General features: G+C 53.4%; 1 protein-coding gene across 1 annotated transcript; it reads right to left on the bottom strand.

Annotated features, from left to right (window-relative positions):
- Positions 1 to 4,830: 4,830 nt before the first annotated feature.
- Positions 4,831 to 18,212, bottom strand: TEX29 (testis expressed 29; the record flags this gene model as incomplete). Its single annotated transcript, XM_080689506.1, has 4 exons — positions 4,831 to 5,032; positions 5,119 to 5,188; positions 15,907 to 16,017; positions 18,155 to 18,212. The coding sequence occupies 4 exons, from the start codon at positions 18,210 to 18,212 to the stop codon at positions 4,831 to 4,833; spliced, it is 441 nt and encodes a 146-aa protein (XP_080545632.1).
- Positions 18,213 to 19,114: the final 902 nt, after the last annotated feature.

Here is a 19,114-nt window from a genome sequence, read left to right as displayed (position 1 = left end):
TACAGACGGGCTCCCTCCTGCCAGGGCGCCTTCCGCTCAGCCCTCAGGGTGGGGCCTCAGCCTGGCTTGACCTGAGGGCACCTGTTCTGAGGGGCCCGCCTGCTTCCTGCGGGGCGGGCTGGTTCTGAGCAAGGAAGCAGCTCCCGCACAGCAGGTCCGCTCTGAACCACTTGGTTCCCCGAGGAATTGTTAGGCGCCACAGTCTGACTTTTTTTTTAAACATAAAACTTTTTTTTTTTTTCCCTAGCGTGAAGGCAATTGCAGGACTGGACAGCGGTTCAGGTGTTTTAAGATCCAAACAGGATCCCAGGCCCTTCTACTTTAGCACTCCCAGCCCACTGAGATGTGAACACACACACACACACACACACACACACACACACACACACACACACACTCTATATTTGTCTGGATAACTTGAAAATTTTTCTGTGATTTAGCTTTTGAAGTTATTCGTTTGTATCAGCCAGTTTTCCTATTTTGATACCAACACAATTCCACTGGGCTAAAGAAAGCTCTAGGCCCAAGATGGCGGGTCACTGTGACTATGGCAGGCGTCTGCTGAAGGCGTCACCACCCGCTTTGAGCCTCAGAGTCCCTAGAGTAGCGCGCAGCACAAGGCAGGCCTGGCTTAATAAACGGTGCCACCGGAGCAGCCTCGGCGAAAAGCATAGGCCAGGTGTTGGCTGTACCACGTCTAAGGGCTGATCCTCTGAAATGTAGTCAGAATTCTACGATGTTGTTTTGAATTTACCCTTCTGCATAAATAGCTGCCCTGGGTCTGTCCCTGAAACACAGCAGGATCCCAGCCTTACCCTTCCTTGGTGCCGTGATCACCCAAAGGAGATGTGCAGAGACTTACAGGCCCCTCTGCAGATCTGCTGGGCTGAGACCCGTACATATGCTTTAAACTCCCGAGTGATTTAATGTGAAGCTGCAGCTGTACAGAACTCATCTGAGCCCTGCGATTCCAACGACCAAGGAAAGGCTTTCTGGCCTACTGTATTGGATTGGTCAGGGCTCTTGAGAAAACCTCAGGGTTTAGGATGCACACACACACACACACACACACACACACACACACACCTATACACATGAGGGGAGAGAGAGCGCGCGATATCTTCCTCAGCCTCTGGCTCTGCTCAGACCTTCAGCTGATGCCGTGAGGCCCACGTCGGGGAGAGCATTGCTTTGCGGTCTGCCTATCCAAATGTCCTTTTCCAGAACTTCACAGATATGGCAAGATAACCCTAACCCAAACATCTGGGAACCTCAGGACCCAGTCAAATGACTGCAGCACATTAGCCACCATGGCTACGTGGGCACCCCATGGTCCAGTCAAGGGAACACATATTTGTTGTTTTAGAGGCGGCCGCCAGGCGGCACATTCATCAGGCCCCACACTTGCTCTGCTCCCGTGGACTCCCCAGGCTGTCAGAACCTGGCAGGGCTGCGGATGGCCAATGGTAAAAAGCGTCAGGCCAGGCCCAGTCCACGGCAGCCTGGGGTGAGGTAGAGGGGCCACAGGTAACTGGTGTCCTGGAAGCAGGCAGTGGGTCTCCCTTCCAGAAGGCGCAGCCTTGGGGGTGGGCCACAGTCATGGAGAGCTCCAGCTGTCGAGGTCCAGGACCCTTTCCTGTTCCAGCCGGAAACAGCGGGGGAAGCCTGGAGCTCTGAGACCAGGATGCACCCGAGTCTGCCTGTGCTGAAGGCCATCACCAGCCAGAAACAGCAGGGCTCCCGGGGCTGCACTGCCATTCGCCCAAGCGGCCCTTCGGCAGGGAGCACTGGCCTGGCTGTGCCGTTTGTAGGCATCTTTTTAGCCCACAGCTTGGGGGTGTATGAGCCAGCTCCTCTGCAGGTACCTGTTTCCACGGTGAAAAACTCAGCACCCCGGTTCAAGAGCCTCCTGGGCTGGCAGCCACTCGTGGGAGCACCGAGGGCCGCTCACCCCCGGAGCCTCCTGGCCTTGACCCAGGCAGGGAGCATAAAGCCACAGCTGCTGGTTCCGGCCTCTCGGGAGCTGAGGCCGCTCCTCTGCGAGTCCTGCATGGCAGGCACTGGAAAAGAGCAGCCTCGCAGCGCTGGGGCCTCTGAGTCTGCGGCACCCAGCTCTGCAAGTTAGCTGGCTTTTGAAGAGAAGGCCCGACAATATCGCCTGGTCAAGGCAATGTCAAGTGCCTCCTGACAAGCAGTGCCGTTACAAAGCGAGCTCTGAGCCGGTGGGATTATAAATTAGCACAACCACTGTGAACCACTGTGAACCAGTGCGAAGGTTCCTCAAAAGACTAGGACTAGAGCCACCATGTGACCGCTCTGCCACTCCTGGACACTGAATCCAAGAGAACGCCAGCCAGCACTAAAGTGACCAGGCACACCTGTGTTTACAGCAGCTGACTCGAGGTGTCCATCGGCAGAGGGACAGAGGAAGAAAATGTGGGCTGCAGACACAATGGAGTTTTATTCAGCCAGAAAGAACGGCAAAATTGTGTCATTTGCAGGAAATGGATAGAACCGGAGAGCTTTAAGTGAAACAAGCCAGACCCAGAAAGCCAATGGCCATATGTGTTTTCATGTAGAAGCTACAGAGAAAAAAGAAAAAAGGGGGGTAGCTCGTGAACTCAGAAGGGAGAGCAGCGGGCAGAGGACGGGGCAGGGGAGGGAGGCGTGGGACAAGAAAGGACCGGGAGATGGAAGGGCCAGAGTATACTACGTGCACGTATAAACACAACAACAAATCCCACTCCTGTGTCTAATTATAATGCACCGATAAAAAGTCAATCACATTAAATATTTTAAAAAGCAAGCTCAGCCGGGCGTGGTGGCGCACGCTTGTAATCCCCGCTCTTGGGAGGCGGAGACAGGAGGATCGCGCAGGTTCGAAGCCAGCCGTGCTGGCTTAAGAGACCCTGTTTCCAAGTTTAAAAAAGTATAAAATAGGTCTGGGAGCATAGCCCGGAAGTAGAAGGGCTTCCAGGAACCCCAGTACCACCACCAAAAAAAAGTAAGCCCTGCCTGAGGTGCTGCGTGTCTCCAGATAAAGTACAGCAGCAAGTGAGAAGCACAACGCAAGACGCAACTTTGGAAATTGCTTTATTTCTCCCGCTCGGTGCCTCCGTGGCGCGGGCCAGCCGTGGCCACAGCCACAGCCGCGCGCCGGGGGGTGTCGCCGCCACCACGCAACTCCTCCTCCAGCACTTCACTCCTCAATCTCTTGGGCTTCTGAGATGGTCGCCGTTCCTGGATTGACAATAAAGAAACATTCTGCATCTCGACTGTTCAGCCACCTTAGGACTTTCTACAGCAAGCACTCAGTTAGCATGGCTGCCCCCGGCCTTCATCATCCCACTGCAGAAAGCTGCCTGGACACGGAGGGCGCGCGTCCCACAGGACAGCCCCGGGGGGCCAGCAGTGCAAGAGACCCCTGGGCGGCTCCTGGGCCCACTCAGCACAGGGCCACATGCCGCTGCCCAGTGCCCTCCGCAAAGCCAGTGGCCAGCAGGACAGAGAAAGCCAGGTGAAGATGAAGGCCCTGCTGACCAAGGCCTCCACGCTGGAGGAGAGCCCTGGGCTGCACAGATTGGAATTCTGCCCAAACCAGAAAAATAATAGCCGGGCATGGTGGCGCATGCTTGTAATTCCAGTACCTGAGAGGCTAAGACAGGAGGATCACAGGTATGAGGCCAGCCTCAGCTACTTTGTAAGGCCCTTTGCAACTCAGTAAGATCCTGTTTCAAAATAAAGAATAAGCTAGGCATGGTGGCATACGCTTGTAATCTTAGCATTCAGGAGGCTGAGACAGGAGGATCACGGTTCAAGGACAGCCTCTGCTACTTAGTGAAGCCATTTACACCCCAGTGAGACCCTGTTTCAAAAATACAGAATAAAAAATAGGGCTGGGGGTATAGCTTGGAGGTAGAATGCCTCTGGGTTCCATCCCTGATACTGCAAAAAAAAAAAAAAAGAAAAAGAAAAAAGAAAGGAATAAAGGAAGGAAGGGAGAGAGAAAGAGAAAAAGAAAGAAAGAAAATAGGGCTGGCAGTGTAGCTTAAAGGTAGAATGTCCCTGAGTTCCATCCCCAGTACCAAAAAATAAACATAAAATAAAACAGTCATTGTAATGGTTGAGGGCCAGCACAGGGGAAGGAAGCTGCGGCTTGGCCCAGCCTGAGGCCGCTCGGCCGCCGGCCTACCTTCCTCCTGGATCTCGCTGTTCTTCTTGGACAGCGCAACGCTGGGAGTCTTGGGCTGGGTCACTTCTGCGGGCTCCACTGTCGTGGGATGGGCTGATGAACTGACCTCCGTGGAAACCTCCCTCTCTCGCCTGCTCTCTCGAATGATTCTGACGGGAAGAGTTTCACACAGTTAGAGGCGGACGCCCTGGGCCGCACCCTCCCGCAGGCCGTCAGAGAGTTGCGCTTGCGTTCGCGTGTTCTGAGGGGAACCCTTTGCCTCGTTCTCCTTCTGGTTCTTTAACGCATGTTTCAACCAGAGAAGCCACTTGTGCCCCAGACTCCTGAACACGACATGGGAGGGAGAGTGGGCCTTTTGCCCAAGCCCCGGGCACACTGAGGCCTCGCGGCCCATTCATGGGGAAAGGGCTCCCCTTGTTGGCGGACAACGTGGCAGAGATCCCCCAGCAGTGGCCTGAGTCACAGGAGCGGGCTTGTGGCAGTGGGCGCTTGGCCCAGAGCAAGGATGCTGGTGCCAGCCCCGTCCTGAACAGTGAGCGGCGCTGTGGCTCCTGAGCCTGCATTTCCTCCGGGGAAAGGAAAGGAGGGACTTAGCTCTCAGCCGCCCAAATCCTCACGTCTCACCGGTGAGTCACGCACTACAGGGCACAGGCTTGGTTAACCCCGGGGTCGGAGCACAGCCCCAGGCCTGAGACACCAGGCCAGTCCCCATCGCCTCCTGAGTGAGCCAGGGGACCCTGGGCTGGCTGCACCCGCACAGGAGGGCAGCCCTGGCACCCACAGCTGCAGAGGCTGGAGGGTGCCCCCTTGATGCGGGCACCACCTCTACCAGCAAGAGCCCTGGGAAGCGGGCCCAGAGAGGGGGTGTGCCGCCCTTCGGCCCGCCGCCCTGACGCCCTGCAGGCCGGCTACAGGGCTCAACATACCTGTAGATGATGGTGATGATGAGGGCTCCGGCAACAAGGATGATCAGGGCAGAGAACATCTGCACGTACACTGCAAGACACGCGCGCAGGCGCAGTTAGGACGCTCCACGGGCATGCAACCTGGGAGAACTAGGACACGCCTGCGGGGTGCAGCTCTAATTAGTTAGAAAAGGCCCACATGGGGTGGTGGGCACGCTTGTCATCCCAGCATCAGGGAGGCTGAGACAGGAGGATCCTGATTCGCAGACAGCTTCAGCCATTTAGTGAGGACTTTGCAACTCAGTGAGACCCTGTTTCAAAATAAAGAATAAAAAATAGGGCTCAGAGGTAGAATGCCCCTGGGTTCCAGCGCCAGTACCGCAAAAAAAAAAAAAAAAAAAAAAAAAAAGAAGAAGAAAAAAAAAAGAAATTAAAAAAAAAAAAGAAAAAGAAAAGGCCCACACAGGACTCTTGACCCAGAGCGAGCGACAGGTCTTCACGGGTGGTCCAGAGCTAGCTCAGTTAAGACTAGCCCGTGGCAGAACTTCCAGACCCAGATTAGAGGCAGATGGTGACCGGCCTCCACTGTGGAGGACTCAGGCGCCCTGTCATCCCTCCAGAGGCCGGCGCGCCCGGCCCTGCAGGCTCTCTCCGCAGTTCTGAAGGCCGTGCCTCCTCGCCTCCGGCTGCTGGGAGGGTTCCTGAACAGTGGATGCGGATCAGGCTCTTAGCATGGCGCCTGGCAGACAGTGCACAAGGTAACCTGTCATTGTTACTCTCCTTACAGTTCTCTGGTTGCTTTTCTAGTCTGCAGGGCGGGCAGTGTCCTCCACGCCCGCTTCGTCCTCACTCCTCCACGGTGTCCGGCAACTGCAGGAAGGCCATCTTGGCTCACATCTGCTTGTGGCTGGAACTCCATCACTGCCTCCCTTCCCGAGTCTGTCTTCTGCTTCTCTCCCAGGTCCTGTTGGCTAGGCCCACCCTCTCCCCTGCGACCTCGTCTTAACTAATGGCATCTGCAGAGACCCTCTTTCTAAGAGGTCACATTTACAGCATCCGGGGAGTCGGGCTTCGCTCATGTGTGGGGAGGGCACAGTTTAATCCAACCAAGATGAGTCAGGGGCTGGGGACGCAGCTACTGTAGGGCATTTGCCTGGCACACAGGAAGCCTTGGGTCAGGTCTCCAGTACTAAGGAAAAAAAGAAAAGCTAGAAGGTAAAGCACAGCTGCAGAGTGCGCCGCCTCCCGGCAGGGAGCACAGTCCCCTCGCTGCTCTGGAAGCCCAGGACTGAGAGGATCCTTTATGTGGAGACAAGCCAGAACACTGAAGAGGGCTGAAGCCAACCAGCTGGTGAGGGCCGCCCTCAGACTGCTGCGACCTCAGGAAGCCATGGTGAGAAGCCAGCGGGTGCTCAGTGGTTGGGAGGCAGAGGGAGAGGAGACCTGGGCTTGCGTGGTTGTCAGAAAACAGGCTCATGTTCTCTACGGTGGTGATTGGTGAGCCGCTGGCTGCATTCCACTGCCCTGGCTGGCTTCTTTCTTGAAATGGAGGCACCCCTGGAGGTTTGGTTATGGGAAAAGAGGCAGGCTGGCCTCGGCTCTCCAGGTTAATCCCACACTCTTGCCGCCCTGTCTCTACACCCGAGAAATGCTCCCAAGATGACTAGGGCTGACTCTGAGCACAGGAGACATGCCAGAGAGGACCTTCCACGTCCAGGTCACAAAGACCCTGTGCTCCCACCCCGGCCCAGAGGAGGGACGGTCACCATGCATGAGGTCACTGGCTGAGAAAGAAGGGCTCCCCTAGAGATCTGGAACCCCTGCCACAAAGCCAGCCTTCCCAGAAGTAGACTCCTCCGTCGAGGCTGCAGGTGACACAGACTCTTGAGACACGCAGCCTAACCCCAGCGAAGCTGCTGAGTCCCTGCTCTACGCCACTGAGCTCTGGGATAATTAGACACAGTAGAGAACGGAGGGGAGCACGGCCTCAGGCCCGCTCAGAGAAAGTGTCCGAGTGATGCTGGAGGATCAGTCAGCTGGGTAGAAATGAAGTAAATGTTAAGAAGATAACCCCTACCCAGGCATGGTGCTGCACGCCTGTAATCTCAGGACTTAGGAGGCCAGGACAGGAGAATCCCAGGTTCAAAGGCAGTCTCAGCAACCTAGCAAGACCCTGTTTCAAAATTTAAAAATTATTTATTTTTGAGATACTTGTAATTGAACCTAGGGGCATTCTAACTATGAGCTACACTTCCAGCCCTATTTTTTAACTTTTTATTTTGAAACAGCTTCTCACTAAGTTGCAGAAGTAGCCGAGGCTGGCTGCGAACCTGCGATCCTCCTGTCTCAGCCTCCCAAGTATTGGGATTACAAGTGTGCACCACCACATCCAGCCCAAAGCAAAAAGTTTAGAAAAGGGCCGGGGGTGTAGTTCAGAGAATGCCCTTGGGTTTCCCAGTACCACAAAGAAGAAGAAAAGAGGAGGAGGAGGAGGAGGAGGAGGAGGAGGAGGAGGAAATCCCCAATTCTCGATTTCCAGGGAATATTCATTCTGTAGCATGACTTTGTGTCTTAGCTCAGGACATAAATTCAGGATTGCAAGACACACACTTGATCACCGCTCCACGTTGGACTGTCGCACACCTTCCCGTGTGCTTGATATTGGCTCCCAAAGGCAGAGACAGTGTCTCATATGCTGTCCGGCCAGCAACAAGGCTACAAACCATACGCGTGGTTTATCAGAAACTAAACATTATGGCTGATCTTTCAGAAATAGTAGCAATTGAAAAAAAAGTTATTTTCTTTAAAGAATATCTTGATAACATCTCCCCAATGCAGTTAAACAAAAGTTTTGAAATTTCAGCAAGTCCCACAAAGGACCTGAAGTCAAATACTTAGCAGAAATGACATGTTAAATAACATGCCCTAAATCAAGGCTGAGGAATGAAGGCAAGTCTTTCTCTTTTAATTCCAGTTCTTTCTGAAAGATCTAATGCTAATTCCCCAAGTTCATATTTTTAATGATACAGATTATGCCTTAACACAATGTGCACTTCAAACCAGCCAATTTAAGAAGTTGGTGAAAGGTTTTCATAACATGGAATTATGTGCACAAAGAACTCATAATACCCTGTCACAGAATACTACAACTTACACAGCACAAAGGTTCACTTGCCTCGCGAACGAGAACGATGTCAAAGAAATGAAAGATAAGTTGAGGGCACAGGGAGAGCCCAAGTGTGGGCTCGCTGCCCAGACCCTGCCTGCAGGTGGCCCGACCTCTCGACGTGCGAGACCTTACGAGTTGAGGGAAAGCCCGACCCACACACCCACTTAGTAAAGCTGGAAGGACGAAGAGATGGCAACTGTGTGCTTCCACGCAGGCGTGATGTGCCCACCCAAAGCACAGGGAACCCCCTGCCGGCCCAGACCCACACGCCTGCGTCCCACCAAGACCCCAGCAGGCAAGGCGCTGCAGGGACAGCGCACGTCCCTGTCAGTGACAGGCAGCTTGTTCTGCACCAGGCAGTGTGTGATCACGCGGGCGGCCTGCACAAGATGTCCAGCAGATACGCAAAGCTCTGCTGGGAAGACGTTCAGAGGACGGGCAGCGGCAGGGCGGGCTGAAGTGCCCCAGGAGCAGGGGTCTGCCCTGGAGGGCCATCACGCCACAGTCTGCACTATGCTGGTGGACACTAACCAGCTGCCAAAGACTGCGGCCGGCCAGCTCTGAGGCTTGCCCGGGATCCAAGCCCCCCACGCCCGTGTATGGAGAAGATGGAAAGAGCAAACTCAGAGTCCTTCTGGAGGTTCCTGTTTCTGCTTTTAGAGTCCCAGATAGTGAGTTTCTTTAAAAACTATGGCAAAGACAGGCGTAGTGCCACACGCTTGTAATCCCAGCATTTGGGAGGCTGAGACAGGAACATTGCAGTTCGCAGACAGCCTTAGCTACTTAGGGCCTTTACAACTCAGTGAGACCATTTCAAAATAAAGAATAAAAAATAGGGCTGGGGGTGGAGCTCAGAGGTAGAATGCCCCTGGGTTCCATCCCCAGTACCACCAAAAGAAAAAAACCCTATGTCCCATAAGTGCCTGGGGGACAGGAGCCCACAGAGACACAACCCACAGGCCAATTCTCCACACCCGCCGCACCCACCTGTTGGGGCAGAGCATCAAGTCGTCAGCACCACAAATGACAAGTGACAACGCAAATGATGGCAGTTTATGCCAAACCACCACGCGGGCCAGGGCCTCAGAAGGGCCGCCACATGTTCCGAGAACACGCGGGGGACACGGCACGTGCAGCCATCAACGCTGGGAAGCCCAGGCCTCACAGAGGCTGCCCACGCAAGGCCCTGGATGTTGGCAGTGGCATCTGTGCTGAGATGGGGAGGACAATGGCCCTTTTGGGAAGAAGCACAGGGTCCTGTTGTGATTCTCCTCAGTTGTATACTGTTGGACCAGAAACTCAGGAGGCCCAGAATTAATTTTCAGGCTGGTCTCAGCAAAAAAAATGGCAAAGTGGGGAGACCCCGCTAACCCAGAAAGACTGGTAAAAAATTATCCAAAAAAACCTCGCAGAAGTCTAGAAATTAACTAAAAGTTTGCAGAAATCTGTTTACTCAGGTTAAAGTGCTGAGTCTCAGGTGGAGCAGGTAGCTTTGGTAGCTCTGGGCATTTTACGTTGCTCTGCCCCCACCTCTCCTGACATCTTCCAGCTCCATAGGAGCTTGAGAGCAAGCAGCCGTGGCTGGCGAGGTGGCGCCTATCTGTAATCCCAATACTTGGGAGACTGAGTCAGGAGGATCGCAGGTTCAAAGACAGCCTCGGCGATTCAGTGAGGCCCTCAGCAACCTAGCAAGATCCTGTTTCCAAATAAAAAATAAAATAGGGATGGGGGTATAGCTCAGAGGTAGAATGTAGAATGCCCCTGCGTTCAAACCCCAGCACCACAAAAAAAAAAAGAAAGAAAAGAAAGAAAAAATTAAAAAGAAAACCAGCGCCGGCAGCCACCATGAGCCAAGATGTCCTGGAAGACCTGCTCAAGGTCTGTTCCCGTTTGACCTAGTGCAGTTCGACTAGTGAAGGCAGAGATAACAAAGGCCAGCTGAAAAGCCAGCAGAGGGAAACCTGGGAGCGAGATGTCCACAGGGGGCTTTAAAGAGTCACAACACGGCCCAGGGGGCCTAGAAGGCCACAGGCATGCCCAGGGCCGGACAGGCCCAGGAAAGGGCTGAGGCGTCGGGTAGGCAGGAAGTGAGGGCTAAGGCAGAGTCAGAAACTACCTGGTTGGAGTTGAGCATGTAGGTACACGCACGCATGCTCACATGCGCGCGCACGTGTGTGCGCGCGTGCACACACACACACACACAGACACACACAGCCCTTAGCAAAAAATAGATTTTGTTTCCAGGAATCTAGGGAATTTCTGTCCAGTCATTAGCTGATCGCTCTGCTCACCAAGCAAAGTCCTCCATGGCCACATGCCACAGAGAATACAGACTTGTCAGAAAAAACATCAAATAATAACTACAATAAACACAGTGATGTAAAGAGGAGGTGGAAGAACCTAATTTTCAGGGTTGCTATGCTATATTATTTAAAATTCCAGTTTTTAACAGCAGCAAAACCATGAAACATACAAATAAATAAGGAAGTATGGTCACATGCATGAGAAATGCCATTAACAATCCCTGAGGAGACTCAAATATTGGCCTCACTAGACCAAGACTTCAAACCAGCTATTTTAAATATGTCCAAGGAACCAAAGAAAATAATCTTTAAAAAAGTTCCAGGCATGATGGCGCACATCTGTAACCTAGGAAGGCCACAGGCTCGAGGCTAGCCTTGGCAACTTACTGGGACTCTCAGCATCTTGGCGAGACCCTGTTTAAGAGTTAAGAGGGCTAGTGGTGTCGCTCAGATGTAGAACACCCCTGGGTTTAATCCACAGTATCCCCCCAATACACATACACAAACTAAAATATCAGAATATTTTTATTAAATAAAGAATATCAATAAAGTGATCAAAATTATTATTTTGTGTGTGTGGTACTGAGGATGGAACAGGGGCCTTCTATCTCTGGGCTACACTCCCAGACCTATTTTTATTTGGAAACAGGGTTTGTTAAGCTAGTGGAAGCTGGCTTCGAACCTGCGCAATCCTGTCTCTGCCTCCCAGGCACGGGGATCACAAGGGTGTACCACCATGCCCGGCTATCAAAATTATTTTTAAATGACTAAATAGAAATTCTAGAACTGGGGCTGGGGATGTTGCTTAGTGGCAGGGCACTTGCCTAGAATGTATGAGGCCCTGCATGTGGTTTTTAGAACTGTAGAAAATAGATGAAAAAGAGAGAGCTGAAAGTATAACAACAGAAATGAAAAACTGACTAAAGGAATTAAACAGCAGATTTGGCAGCAAAAGAAGAAATCAGCCAGGCGTGGTGGCACACACTTGTAATCCCCGCGCTTGGGAGGCCAAGACAGGAAGATCGCACAGGTTCAAAGCCAACCTCGCTGGCTTAAGAGACCTTGTTTCCAAATAAAAATATAAAATAGGTCTGGGAGTGGCCCAGAGAAGGGTTACATCTCCAGTACCACCAAACAGAAAGAAAGAAAGAAAGGAAGGAAGGAAGGAAGGAAGGAAGGAAGGAAGGAAGGGAAAAAAGACAAAATCAGCAAACTTAAAGACACACCAATTTAAGATCCCTCAGTTTGAGTAACAGCAGGAAAGCTCCCCTAAGACAAGGAACAAGAGCAGGACGTCTAGATAGCTTGACCACCCCGCTTACCAGTATATTTGGAGGCTCCAGTTAGATAAACTAGGCAAGACAATTTAAGTCATCTGGATTGGAAAGGAAGAAAGACAACTACCTCTATTTTAAGATGACATTGATCTGTAATAGAAAACTTCAAGGACTCACCTAAAGAAACTAATAGAACTAATAAGCAAATTCAACACGGCTGCCAGACAGAACACAGATATGCAAGATCATTCTTATCTCTATATACTGGCAATATACTAGACAATATGAAAATGAAATAGAAAAATTTCATTTATGACGATGTCAAAGTGGATAAAATACTTAGAAATTAACAAAAGAAGCTCAAGATTGGTACAATGAAACCACAAAATAGAACTGAAAGAAATTAAAGACCTAACTAAATAGAAATACATTTCTTGTTCATGGGTCATAAAAATTAATATTGTGCCAAGCTAGCAAGACTCCCAAGTTACCTACAGACTTAATGCCATGTCTGCCAAATACCACAGGCTTTTTATGTAGAAAATGCAAGGAACCTATCGTAGCTAAAATAATCTCAAAAAAGGGTACAAGTCTCACATTTCCTAATTTCAAATTTTACTACAAAGCTAAAGTCACCAAACTGTGGGGTGTTATCTAGGGGTATATATGAAGATCAGTGGAATCCAACTGGGAGTCCAGAAACCACTCTGATTTTGATAGGCAACTGATTTCGGCCAGGATGCCTTCAAAAGGGGAAGAAGAGTAGACTGTCAGTTCTTTTCTATCCACTGGGGAAAAAGTCTTTTCAACAAATGGTGCTGGGACAACTGGTCACCCACGTGCAACACAATGAAGTCGATACCTTCCCTGCACCAAATAAGGCAGTGAACTCAAAGTGGACCAAAGATCTAAGTGTGAGAATGATAAAAACTCAGCCAGGTGTGGTGGGCACGCTTGTAATCCCAGCATTCAGGAGACTGAGACAAGAGGATCGCGGTTCAAGGTCAGCCTCAGCTACATAGTGAGGACCTCCGCAACTCAGTGAGACCCAGTTTCAAAATAAAGAATAAAAAATAGGGTTGGAGGTGTGGCTCAGAGGTAGAATGCCGCTGGGTTCCATCCCCAGTACAAAAAAAACCAAAGATAAAAAGTTCTTAAACACATCATAGGCATAGATCTTTGTGACCCTGGGTTAGGCTAGGCTTTCTAAGATAAGACGCCTAAGCACTGCAGCCAAAGAAAAGTAGATAAAATGAACATCATTAAAAATACTATGCTTCAAAGGATACCAGCAAGAAAGCGAAAGACAGCCAAGAGAATAAGAGAAAAGGCAAAGCACACACGTGGTGAGGGGTGAAGAAGGCAAAGCACACACGTGGTGAGGGGTGAAAAAGGCAAAGCACACACGTGGTGGGGTATGAAGAAGGCAAAGCACACACGTGGTGAGGTGTGAAGAAGGCAAAGCACACACGTGGTGAGGGGTGAAAAAGGCAAAACACACGTGGTGAGTTGTGAAGAAGGCAAAGCACACGCATGGTGAGGGATGAAAAAGGCAAAGCACACGCATGGTGAGGGGTGAAGAGGGCAAAGCACACACGTGGTGAGGGGTGAAGAGGGCAAAGCACACGCGTGGTGGGGTATGAAGAAGGCAAAGCACATATGAGGTGATGGATGAAGAAGGCAAAGCACACGTGTGGTGAGGAATAAAGAAAGCAAAGCACACGCGTGGTGAGGAATGAAGAAGGCAAAGCACACATGTGGTGAGGGGTGAAGAAGGCAAAGCACACACGTGGTGAGGGGTGAAAAAGGCAAAGCACACGTGTGGTGGGGTATGAAGAAGGCAAAGCACACACGTTGTAGGGGTGAAGAAGGCAAAGCACACACGTGGTGGGGAATGAAGTGGTTGGGAGGGGTAAGCGGTCGGAATGTGTGCCATTATCAATATGATCCACATAAAAATAAAAAAATAAGAAAAATAAATAAATATGCTGAGTATGCAGAGATTGCAATAATAAACTCCAGCATATAAAGAGTTCTGAGATCTCCATAATAAAAGGTAATTAACCCAACTAAAAGCTGGGCAAAGGATTGGAATAGGCTTTTTACAATAAAAAAATATACAGATGGCCAGTGAGCACATGCAAAGACACGCAGCAGCAGTATTCATCCAGTCACCAAAAGTCAAAACCGCACTGAGAAACAACTCCACGCCCACTCTGATGGCTACAGAGAAAGAGGTAACAGCGAGCGCTGGAGCCCTTGAGACAGCAAATGGAGTAGCCACCTTGGAAAACAGTCGGGACGTTCCTTAAAAGTTTAAACATAATGTTAATATATGACCCAACAAACCCACTCCTAGACATATGGCCAAGGGAAATGAAAATATGTCCACACAGACACCTGCACACCGGCGTTCAGAGCGGCGGCGTTCAAAACCGCCCAGAGTAGAAACAACCCAGGTGCTCGTGACTGCTAAACGGATACGTAAGATGTGGCAATCTATGCGATGGGAAGTTACGTGGCCATCAAAGGGATACAGAGCTGGGCCGGGGGCACAGCCTGTGCATGTATTCAGGAGACTGAGGCACAAGGGTCCAGGCTGAGGACGGCCTAGGCCACCTAATGAGACTGCTTAAAAACACTGAAGTGAGGCTGGGGCTAGGCGAGCAGCTCACAGACAGACTGGCCCCAGCACTATATATTTAAAAAAAAAAAAGAATACACGCTACAACATGGCTGAGCCTGAGACGCATCTCAGTGAAAGCCCGCAGTGCGTGCTTGCATTTACATGGAAAAACCAGAGCAGATGCACGCACAGAGAGGCCGAGGCTGCCGGGGCTGGGGAGGTAAGTGCCTGCCGGGGATGCGAGGTGTCGGGGGGGATGGAAGCAGACAGTAGTGGTCATTGCCATGCCTGTAGACTTACTGGAAGCCACCGCAGTATACACTCTAAGAGGGTGGACGTCATGGCAGGACTGCCACCTCCGTGACAACAGCCGTGAGTGGGGAGAGTCGCGCTGCCGCTCCCCGCAGGCGGAGGTCCCCGGGGAGGCGCCGACACCCATGGCCCTGGACTCCTTCGGACATCCTTGTGCCTCTTCTCAGGAAGCCACACGTCGTCTTTCTCCCTCAGACTCACCATGAAGCGGTGTGTGCCTCGAGCAGCCACGGTCCTGCCCACCTTCCCTCTTGAGGCCTGGCCCCGAGGAGCTGGCCTGGGCAGCCGGCAGGTCACTGCGTGGAAGTACTGGGTCACCGGGGCTCGCCGGCCTCCTGAGCCCCATGGGGCTGGCAGGAGGAGCCAGGGAGCAGCCTCTGGGGACGCAGAAGGGCGTGTGCGTCCCTCCACGCACACAGCCCTCTCCCAGGAGGGGTCTTCAGGTGTGCTGTGACCGGGCAGCTCTAAGCGCCGTTACCCCACTTCTAGAAGGGCCGCACCCAGGGCAGGGGAGGATATGAACCTTCAAGCGGAACTTGTGAGGGTTTGGAAATATCTAGGAAATTGCTGAAGCACAGTAGTCAAAACTCTACTACAGGAGGATGTGTCTGGGCAGTGGAGGAACAGGGGTCATACACAGCACCTGGCTGGACACTGGCCAGTGGCCACCACCACTGACACGTGCGTCCAAGGTGTTTCTCCAGAGACGCGGCTCCTCCAGGAGCCTCTGCGGCCACCTTCCTGCAGCTCCCCTGCCCGCAGCCACACTCATGGCCCCTCAGCGTCCCAGTCCTGAGCTCAGGCCCGGGGCTTGGCTTCCCATGTGATGTGAAGTGTCTCCAGAGAACCCCACACTGTCCTTGGCTGGACGCCACCCACCTGGCCACACACAGTGGCTTCTCACAGGCTAGTTACAGCCAGCAGACACCCCCAGAATGGCGGGGCTCCAAGGGAAGACATCAGCCTCCCTCCCACCTTCCGTCCATGCCACCTGGCCTTGGGGTTCAGGGCCCCCGGACACCCCTCAAAGTCCACACCCTTGCAAATGCAGTGAACTGGGTAACACGACCAGAGAGCTGAAGGCTGCCCCCAGCAGACGGACCCCAGGGGGCCCAGACTCACCAGGAACTGCCTTCTCGTAGCAGACGCCCTTGTAGAAGCAGCACCCGAGGTCCTTGCAACGGTCCCGGGACACGTTATAGTCACAGATGTCATACAGAGGGATGTCACACACTGCAAAGGGCGGGCACCAGCTCTGGCATCGCGGCAAGGCGGGCCATGCCCAGGGCGGGCGAGCAGCCCCAGGCCTGCGGGGCGGCTCTTGGTATCCTTTAAATGACGCATCATACCAACCTGGTTTGAAACTGAGATCTGGAGTGAACTGAATTTCGGAACAAAATAATGCTGTGTTAATTGCCTGGCACAATGCAGCGGGCTGCTGAGGGAGGGGCCGGGCGTCTGCGGCCAGCGCGGCTCCCACCTCTGACCTTTGAGTTTGCGTCCCTTAGCGTTCAGCCCTTCAGACTAAATGATTTCCAGCAGAGCCCGGGCTTCCTCACCCCTCTCCTCCTTCCATCCCGAGATATTCCCACTGCAGACTGGCAAATACTGTCACCCCAGAATCACCTTGGGCCAGAAATCAGACTCCAGTGCTTCTGGGTGGAGGCCACATCCCCAGCAGCAGCACCCCAGAAGTGTACAGTCTCTGGGGCCAGGCCAGCAGGAAGGCCTGGAAGCTGACCACTGGGCACATCAAGGCCACGTGTCCTTACTCCCCAGTGCCAGGCCCCATGGTCACAGGACAGGGCTGCCACCGATGCCAGGGCCTCACAGGGACGTGTCCATGGCCGGGGCGGGTGGAGGGGGACACCTGGAGGCTCCGTGTGCTGCAGCCATGAACACATTGAGGGCAGGATCCCACAGCCGCGCAGAGGGCCTGTGGCTGCAGGCTGCCAGGATCTGCCCTGCCGTGACCCCACCATGGCTCCAGACCTCCCCCCTGAACAATACCAACACCTGAATCAGCCTGAAGCAGGACAGGCCCGCGGGGCTGGCAAAGCCCAGCGTGGTCACTTTGCAGTTATTGAGGAGCCGGGGAGAATGAGAGCCAGGAAGCAGCCACATCAGAGATGGCACAGCAGCGGCCCGTCCTGCGCCAGGCTACGGCCGCACCAGGAAGCACATGGCGTTGCCATGGCCAAAGAGAAAATCCTCCTGCCCCAGAAGCACTCAGGCCTGGGGGTACCTCTCCACCTGGGATGACTCCCCACCCGGCCAACACCTGGAGCAGGGACATGGGGCCGGCCCAGCAGCCCAGGCTCCCCTGGCAGAGCTGGGTGGACACTAGACTGCGTCCTGTCCACACCGTGGAGGCCAAACCTCCTGCTTGTGACCATGCCAGCCTGGAGCTCACAACCCTGAGCAGAGAGCTGGAGGGGCTGCCCACGAGGGCCCTGGCGTGGCTCTAGAGTGGCGCTGCCAGCCAGCTGCACAGTCTGCTGGCTCCCGGCCATCCCAGCTGCTCGCTCGGTAGCCTTCTCTGTGCAGCCCCCACGGTGCCTGGCCCGCGTCCTGGTCAGAAACCACAAGCATTGGGCGCCCCGGGCTGTCCAAGGGGATGCTGCGCCTGGCGTGAGGGAACCCCGGCCACGGCTGAGGGGCCTCCACAGGCTTTCCAGAACGGCAGGGGCCTGCCTGCCCCCACTGGGCACCTGCAAAGGTGGCTTCCCTCAGGGTCCCTAGCTACGGTCAGAGCAAAACCAAGAAAGCCAGACTTCTTTTCCTTCCACTTGGTTTATTACAACACTGAGGCACGGACAGGCGCTCAGCGAGGAAACAGTCCATTAGCAGCCGGATCTGAGCAGCGAGGGGCACGATGCTACTTGCCCGTGCGCCTCCCAGGCAAGCGCTTCTACAAGTCCCCGTGCCTGATCTTAAGAGCACAACCAACTGTCCACCCAGTGTGCCTTCCACAAGGTCACCTTTCAACAGTGTCTTCAGTCTTTCAAGGGACCAGTGTCTGAGGCCGACTCCCAGATGACCGCTGGGTGGGGGGCTGAGCTTCATTGCTGAGAAATGCTTTTCCTAAACAATAATTTTAAAAGTCACACCTGGAACAAGAATTACCAAGAAGCTGAAGATTCTCTGGGGCACCCAGTGGAGACAGGTCTCTGACCCTGACCCTCCTTGGACACAGTTGTACTGCTCTACCTAACACTGCTTGGGAAACCTCGGGCACAGCTGTTGTTCTAACAAATATTAAGACTTCCCAGTGTCTTCCCAGGCCTTTGTGAAAACACAGCTGTCCTCGTACCCCTGGCCCTCAGCCCGGAGGCTGAGAACAGGCCCCACGTGGTCTCTTCCTTGTTACCTGCAAACTTCTTCAGCAGCTGTGGCGGGGACTTCTTGATCTCCGGTGCATAGCGCATCGTGGCAGCCGGTGAGGATCAAGCGCACCTGAAAGGCAGGACAGCTAAGGTAGCACGGGTGCCCGCCGGCCACGCCCGGAAGGCAGGACCGCCTGCAAGGCTCAAGCCCGGGGCTCTACCTGCCCCAAGAACGGACAACATGGTCACCCACCTGTCTCTCATGCTGGGACTGTCCCAGCTGCCCTGGCCCTCTCCGTTATACTCCCAGTAGGGAACAACTTTGGCTACTGTAAGGAGCTGACTGCCTCCTGTCTGCTGCTCACGGTAACTGGAGTGTGGAGCAGAGGCCAGCAGCTCCTGCCAGCTGTGACATCACACAGAATGGTGAGGTCGCATGATGTCACACAGGATTTGTTCAGAGTGGCTGGACTGTCACCTGTCTGCGTAGAGGAGGAAGGACCAATGGTGGGGGAAGGAGTTCTCAGTGTGAGGCTCCCGGCCCTGTGGCCCCAAGTCCCACCTTCCCTGTGGGACGCCCAGCCCCATTGGCCTGGCTGTGGGAGCCAATGTTTGCTTTTCTACTTTCTTTTTTGTGTGTGTGGTACTCGAGACTGAACTCAGGAACACTCTCTCTCTGAGCTACAACCCCAACTCTATCTTATTTCTATTTGGACACATGGTCTCGCGAGGCTCATGCGTCTCACTGCTTGCTGAGGCTGTCCTCCAACCTGTGACCCTCCTGTCTCAGCCTCCCAATGGCCCTCCCACGCCCGGCCTGGGATCTGGCGTTTAGACTAGCCACGTGCTTCCTCGTGCTGTGCTCACTGTCTTGCAGTGCCCGTCTCCCAGGCAGTGCGGGGATGCTCCAGTGTGAGCAGAAGCCCCACCCCCCAGAAAGAGACAGAACAACAGGTGAGATAGGCTGTGCCGGGCAGAACGGTAGCGGTGAGTCAGGGAGTGCT

This window comes from Muscardinus avellanarius, assembly GCF_963383645.1.
Source record: "Muscardinus avellanarius genome assembly, chromosome: 2".
In the NCBI taxonomy this organism is placed as follows: domain Eukaryota; kingdom Metazoa; phylum Chordata; class Mammalia; order Rodentia; family Gliridae; genus Muscardinus; species Muscardinus avellanarius.
This window is presented reverse-complemented; position numbering and strand designations above follow the sequence as displayed.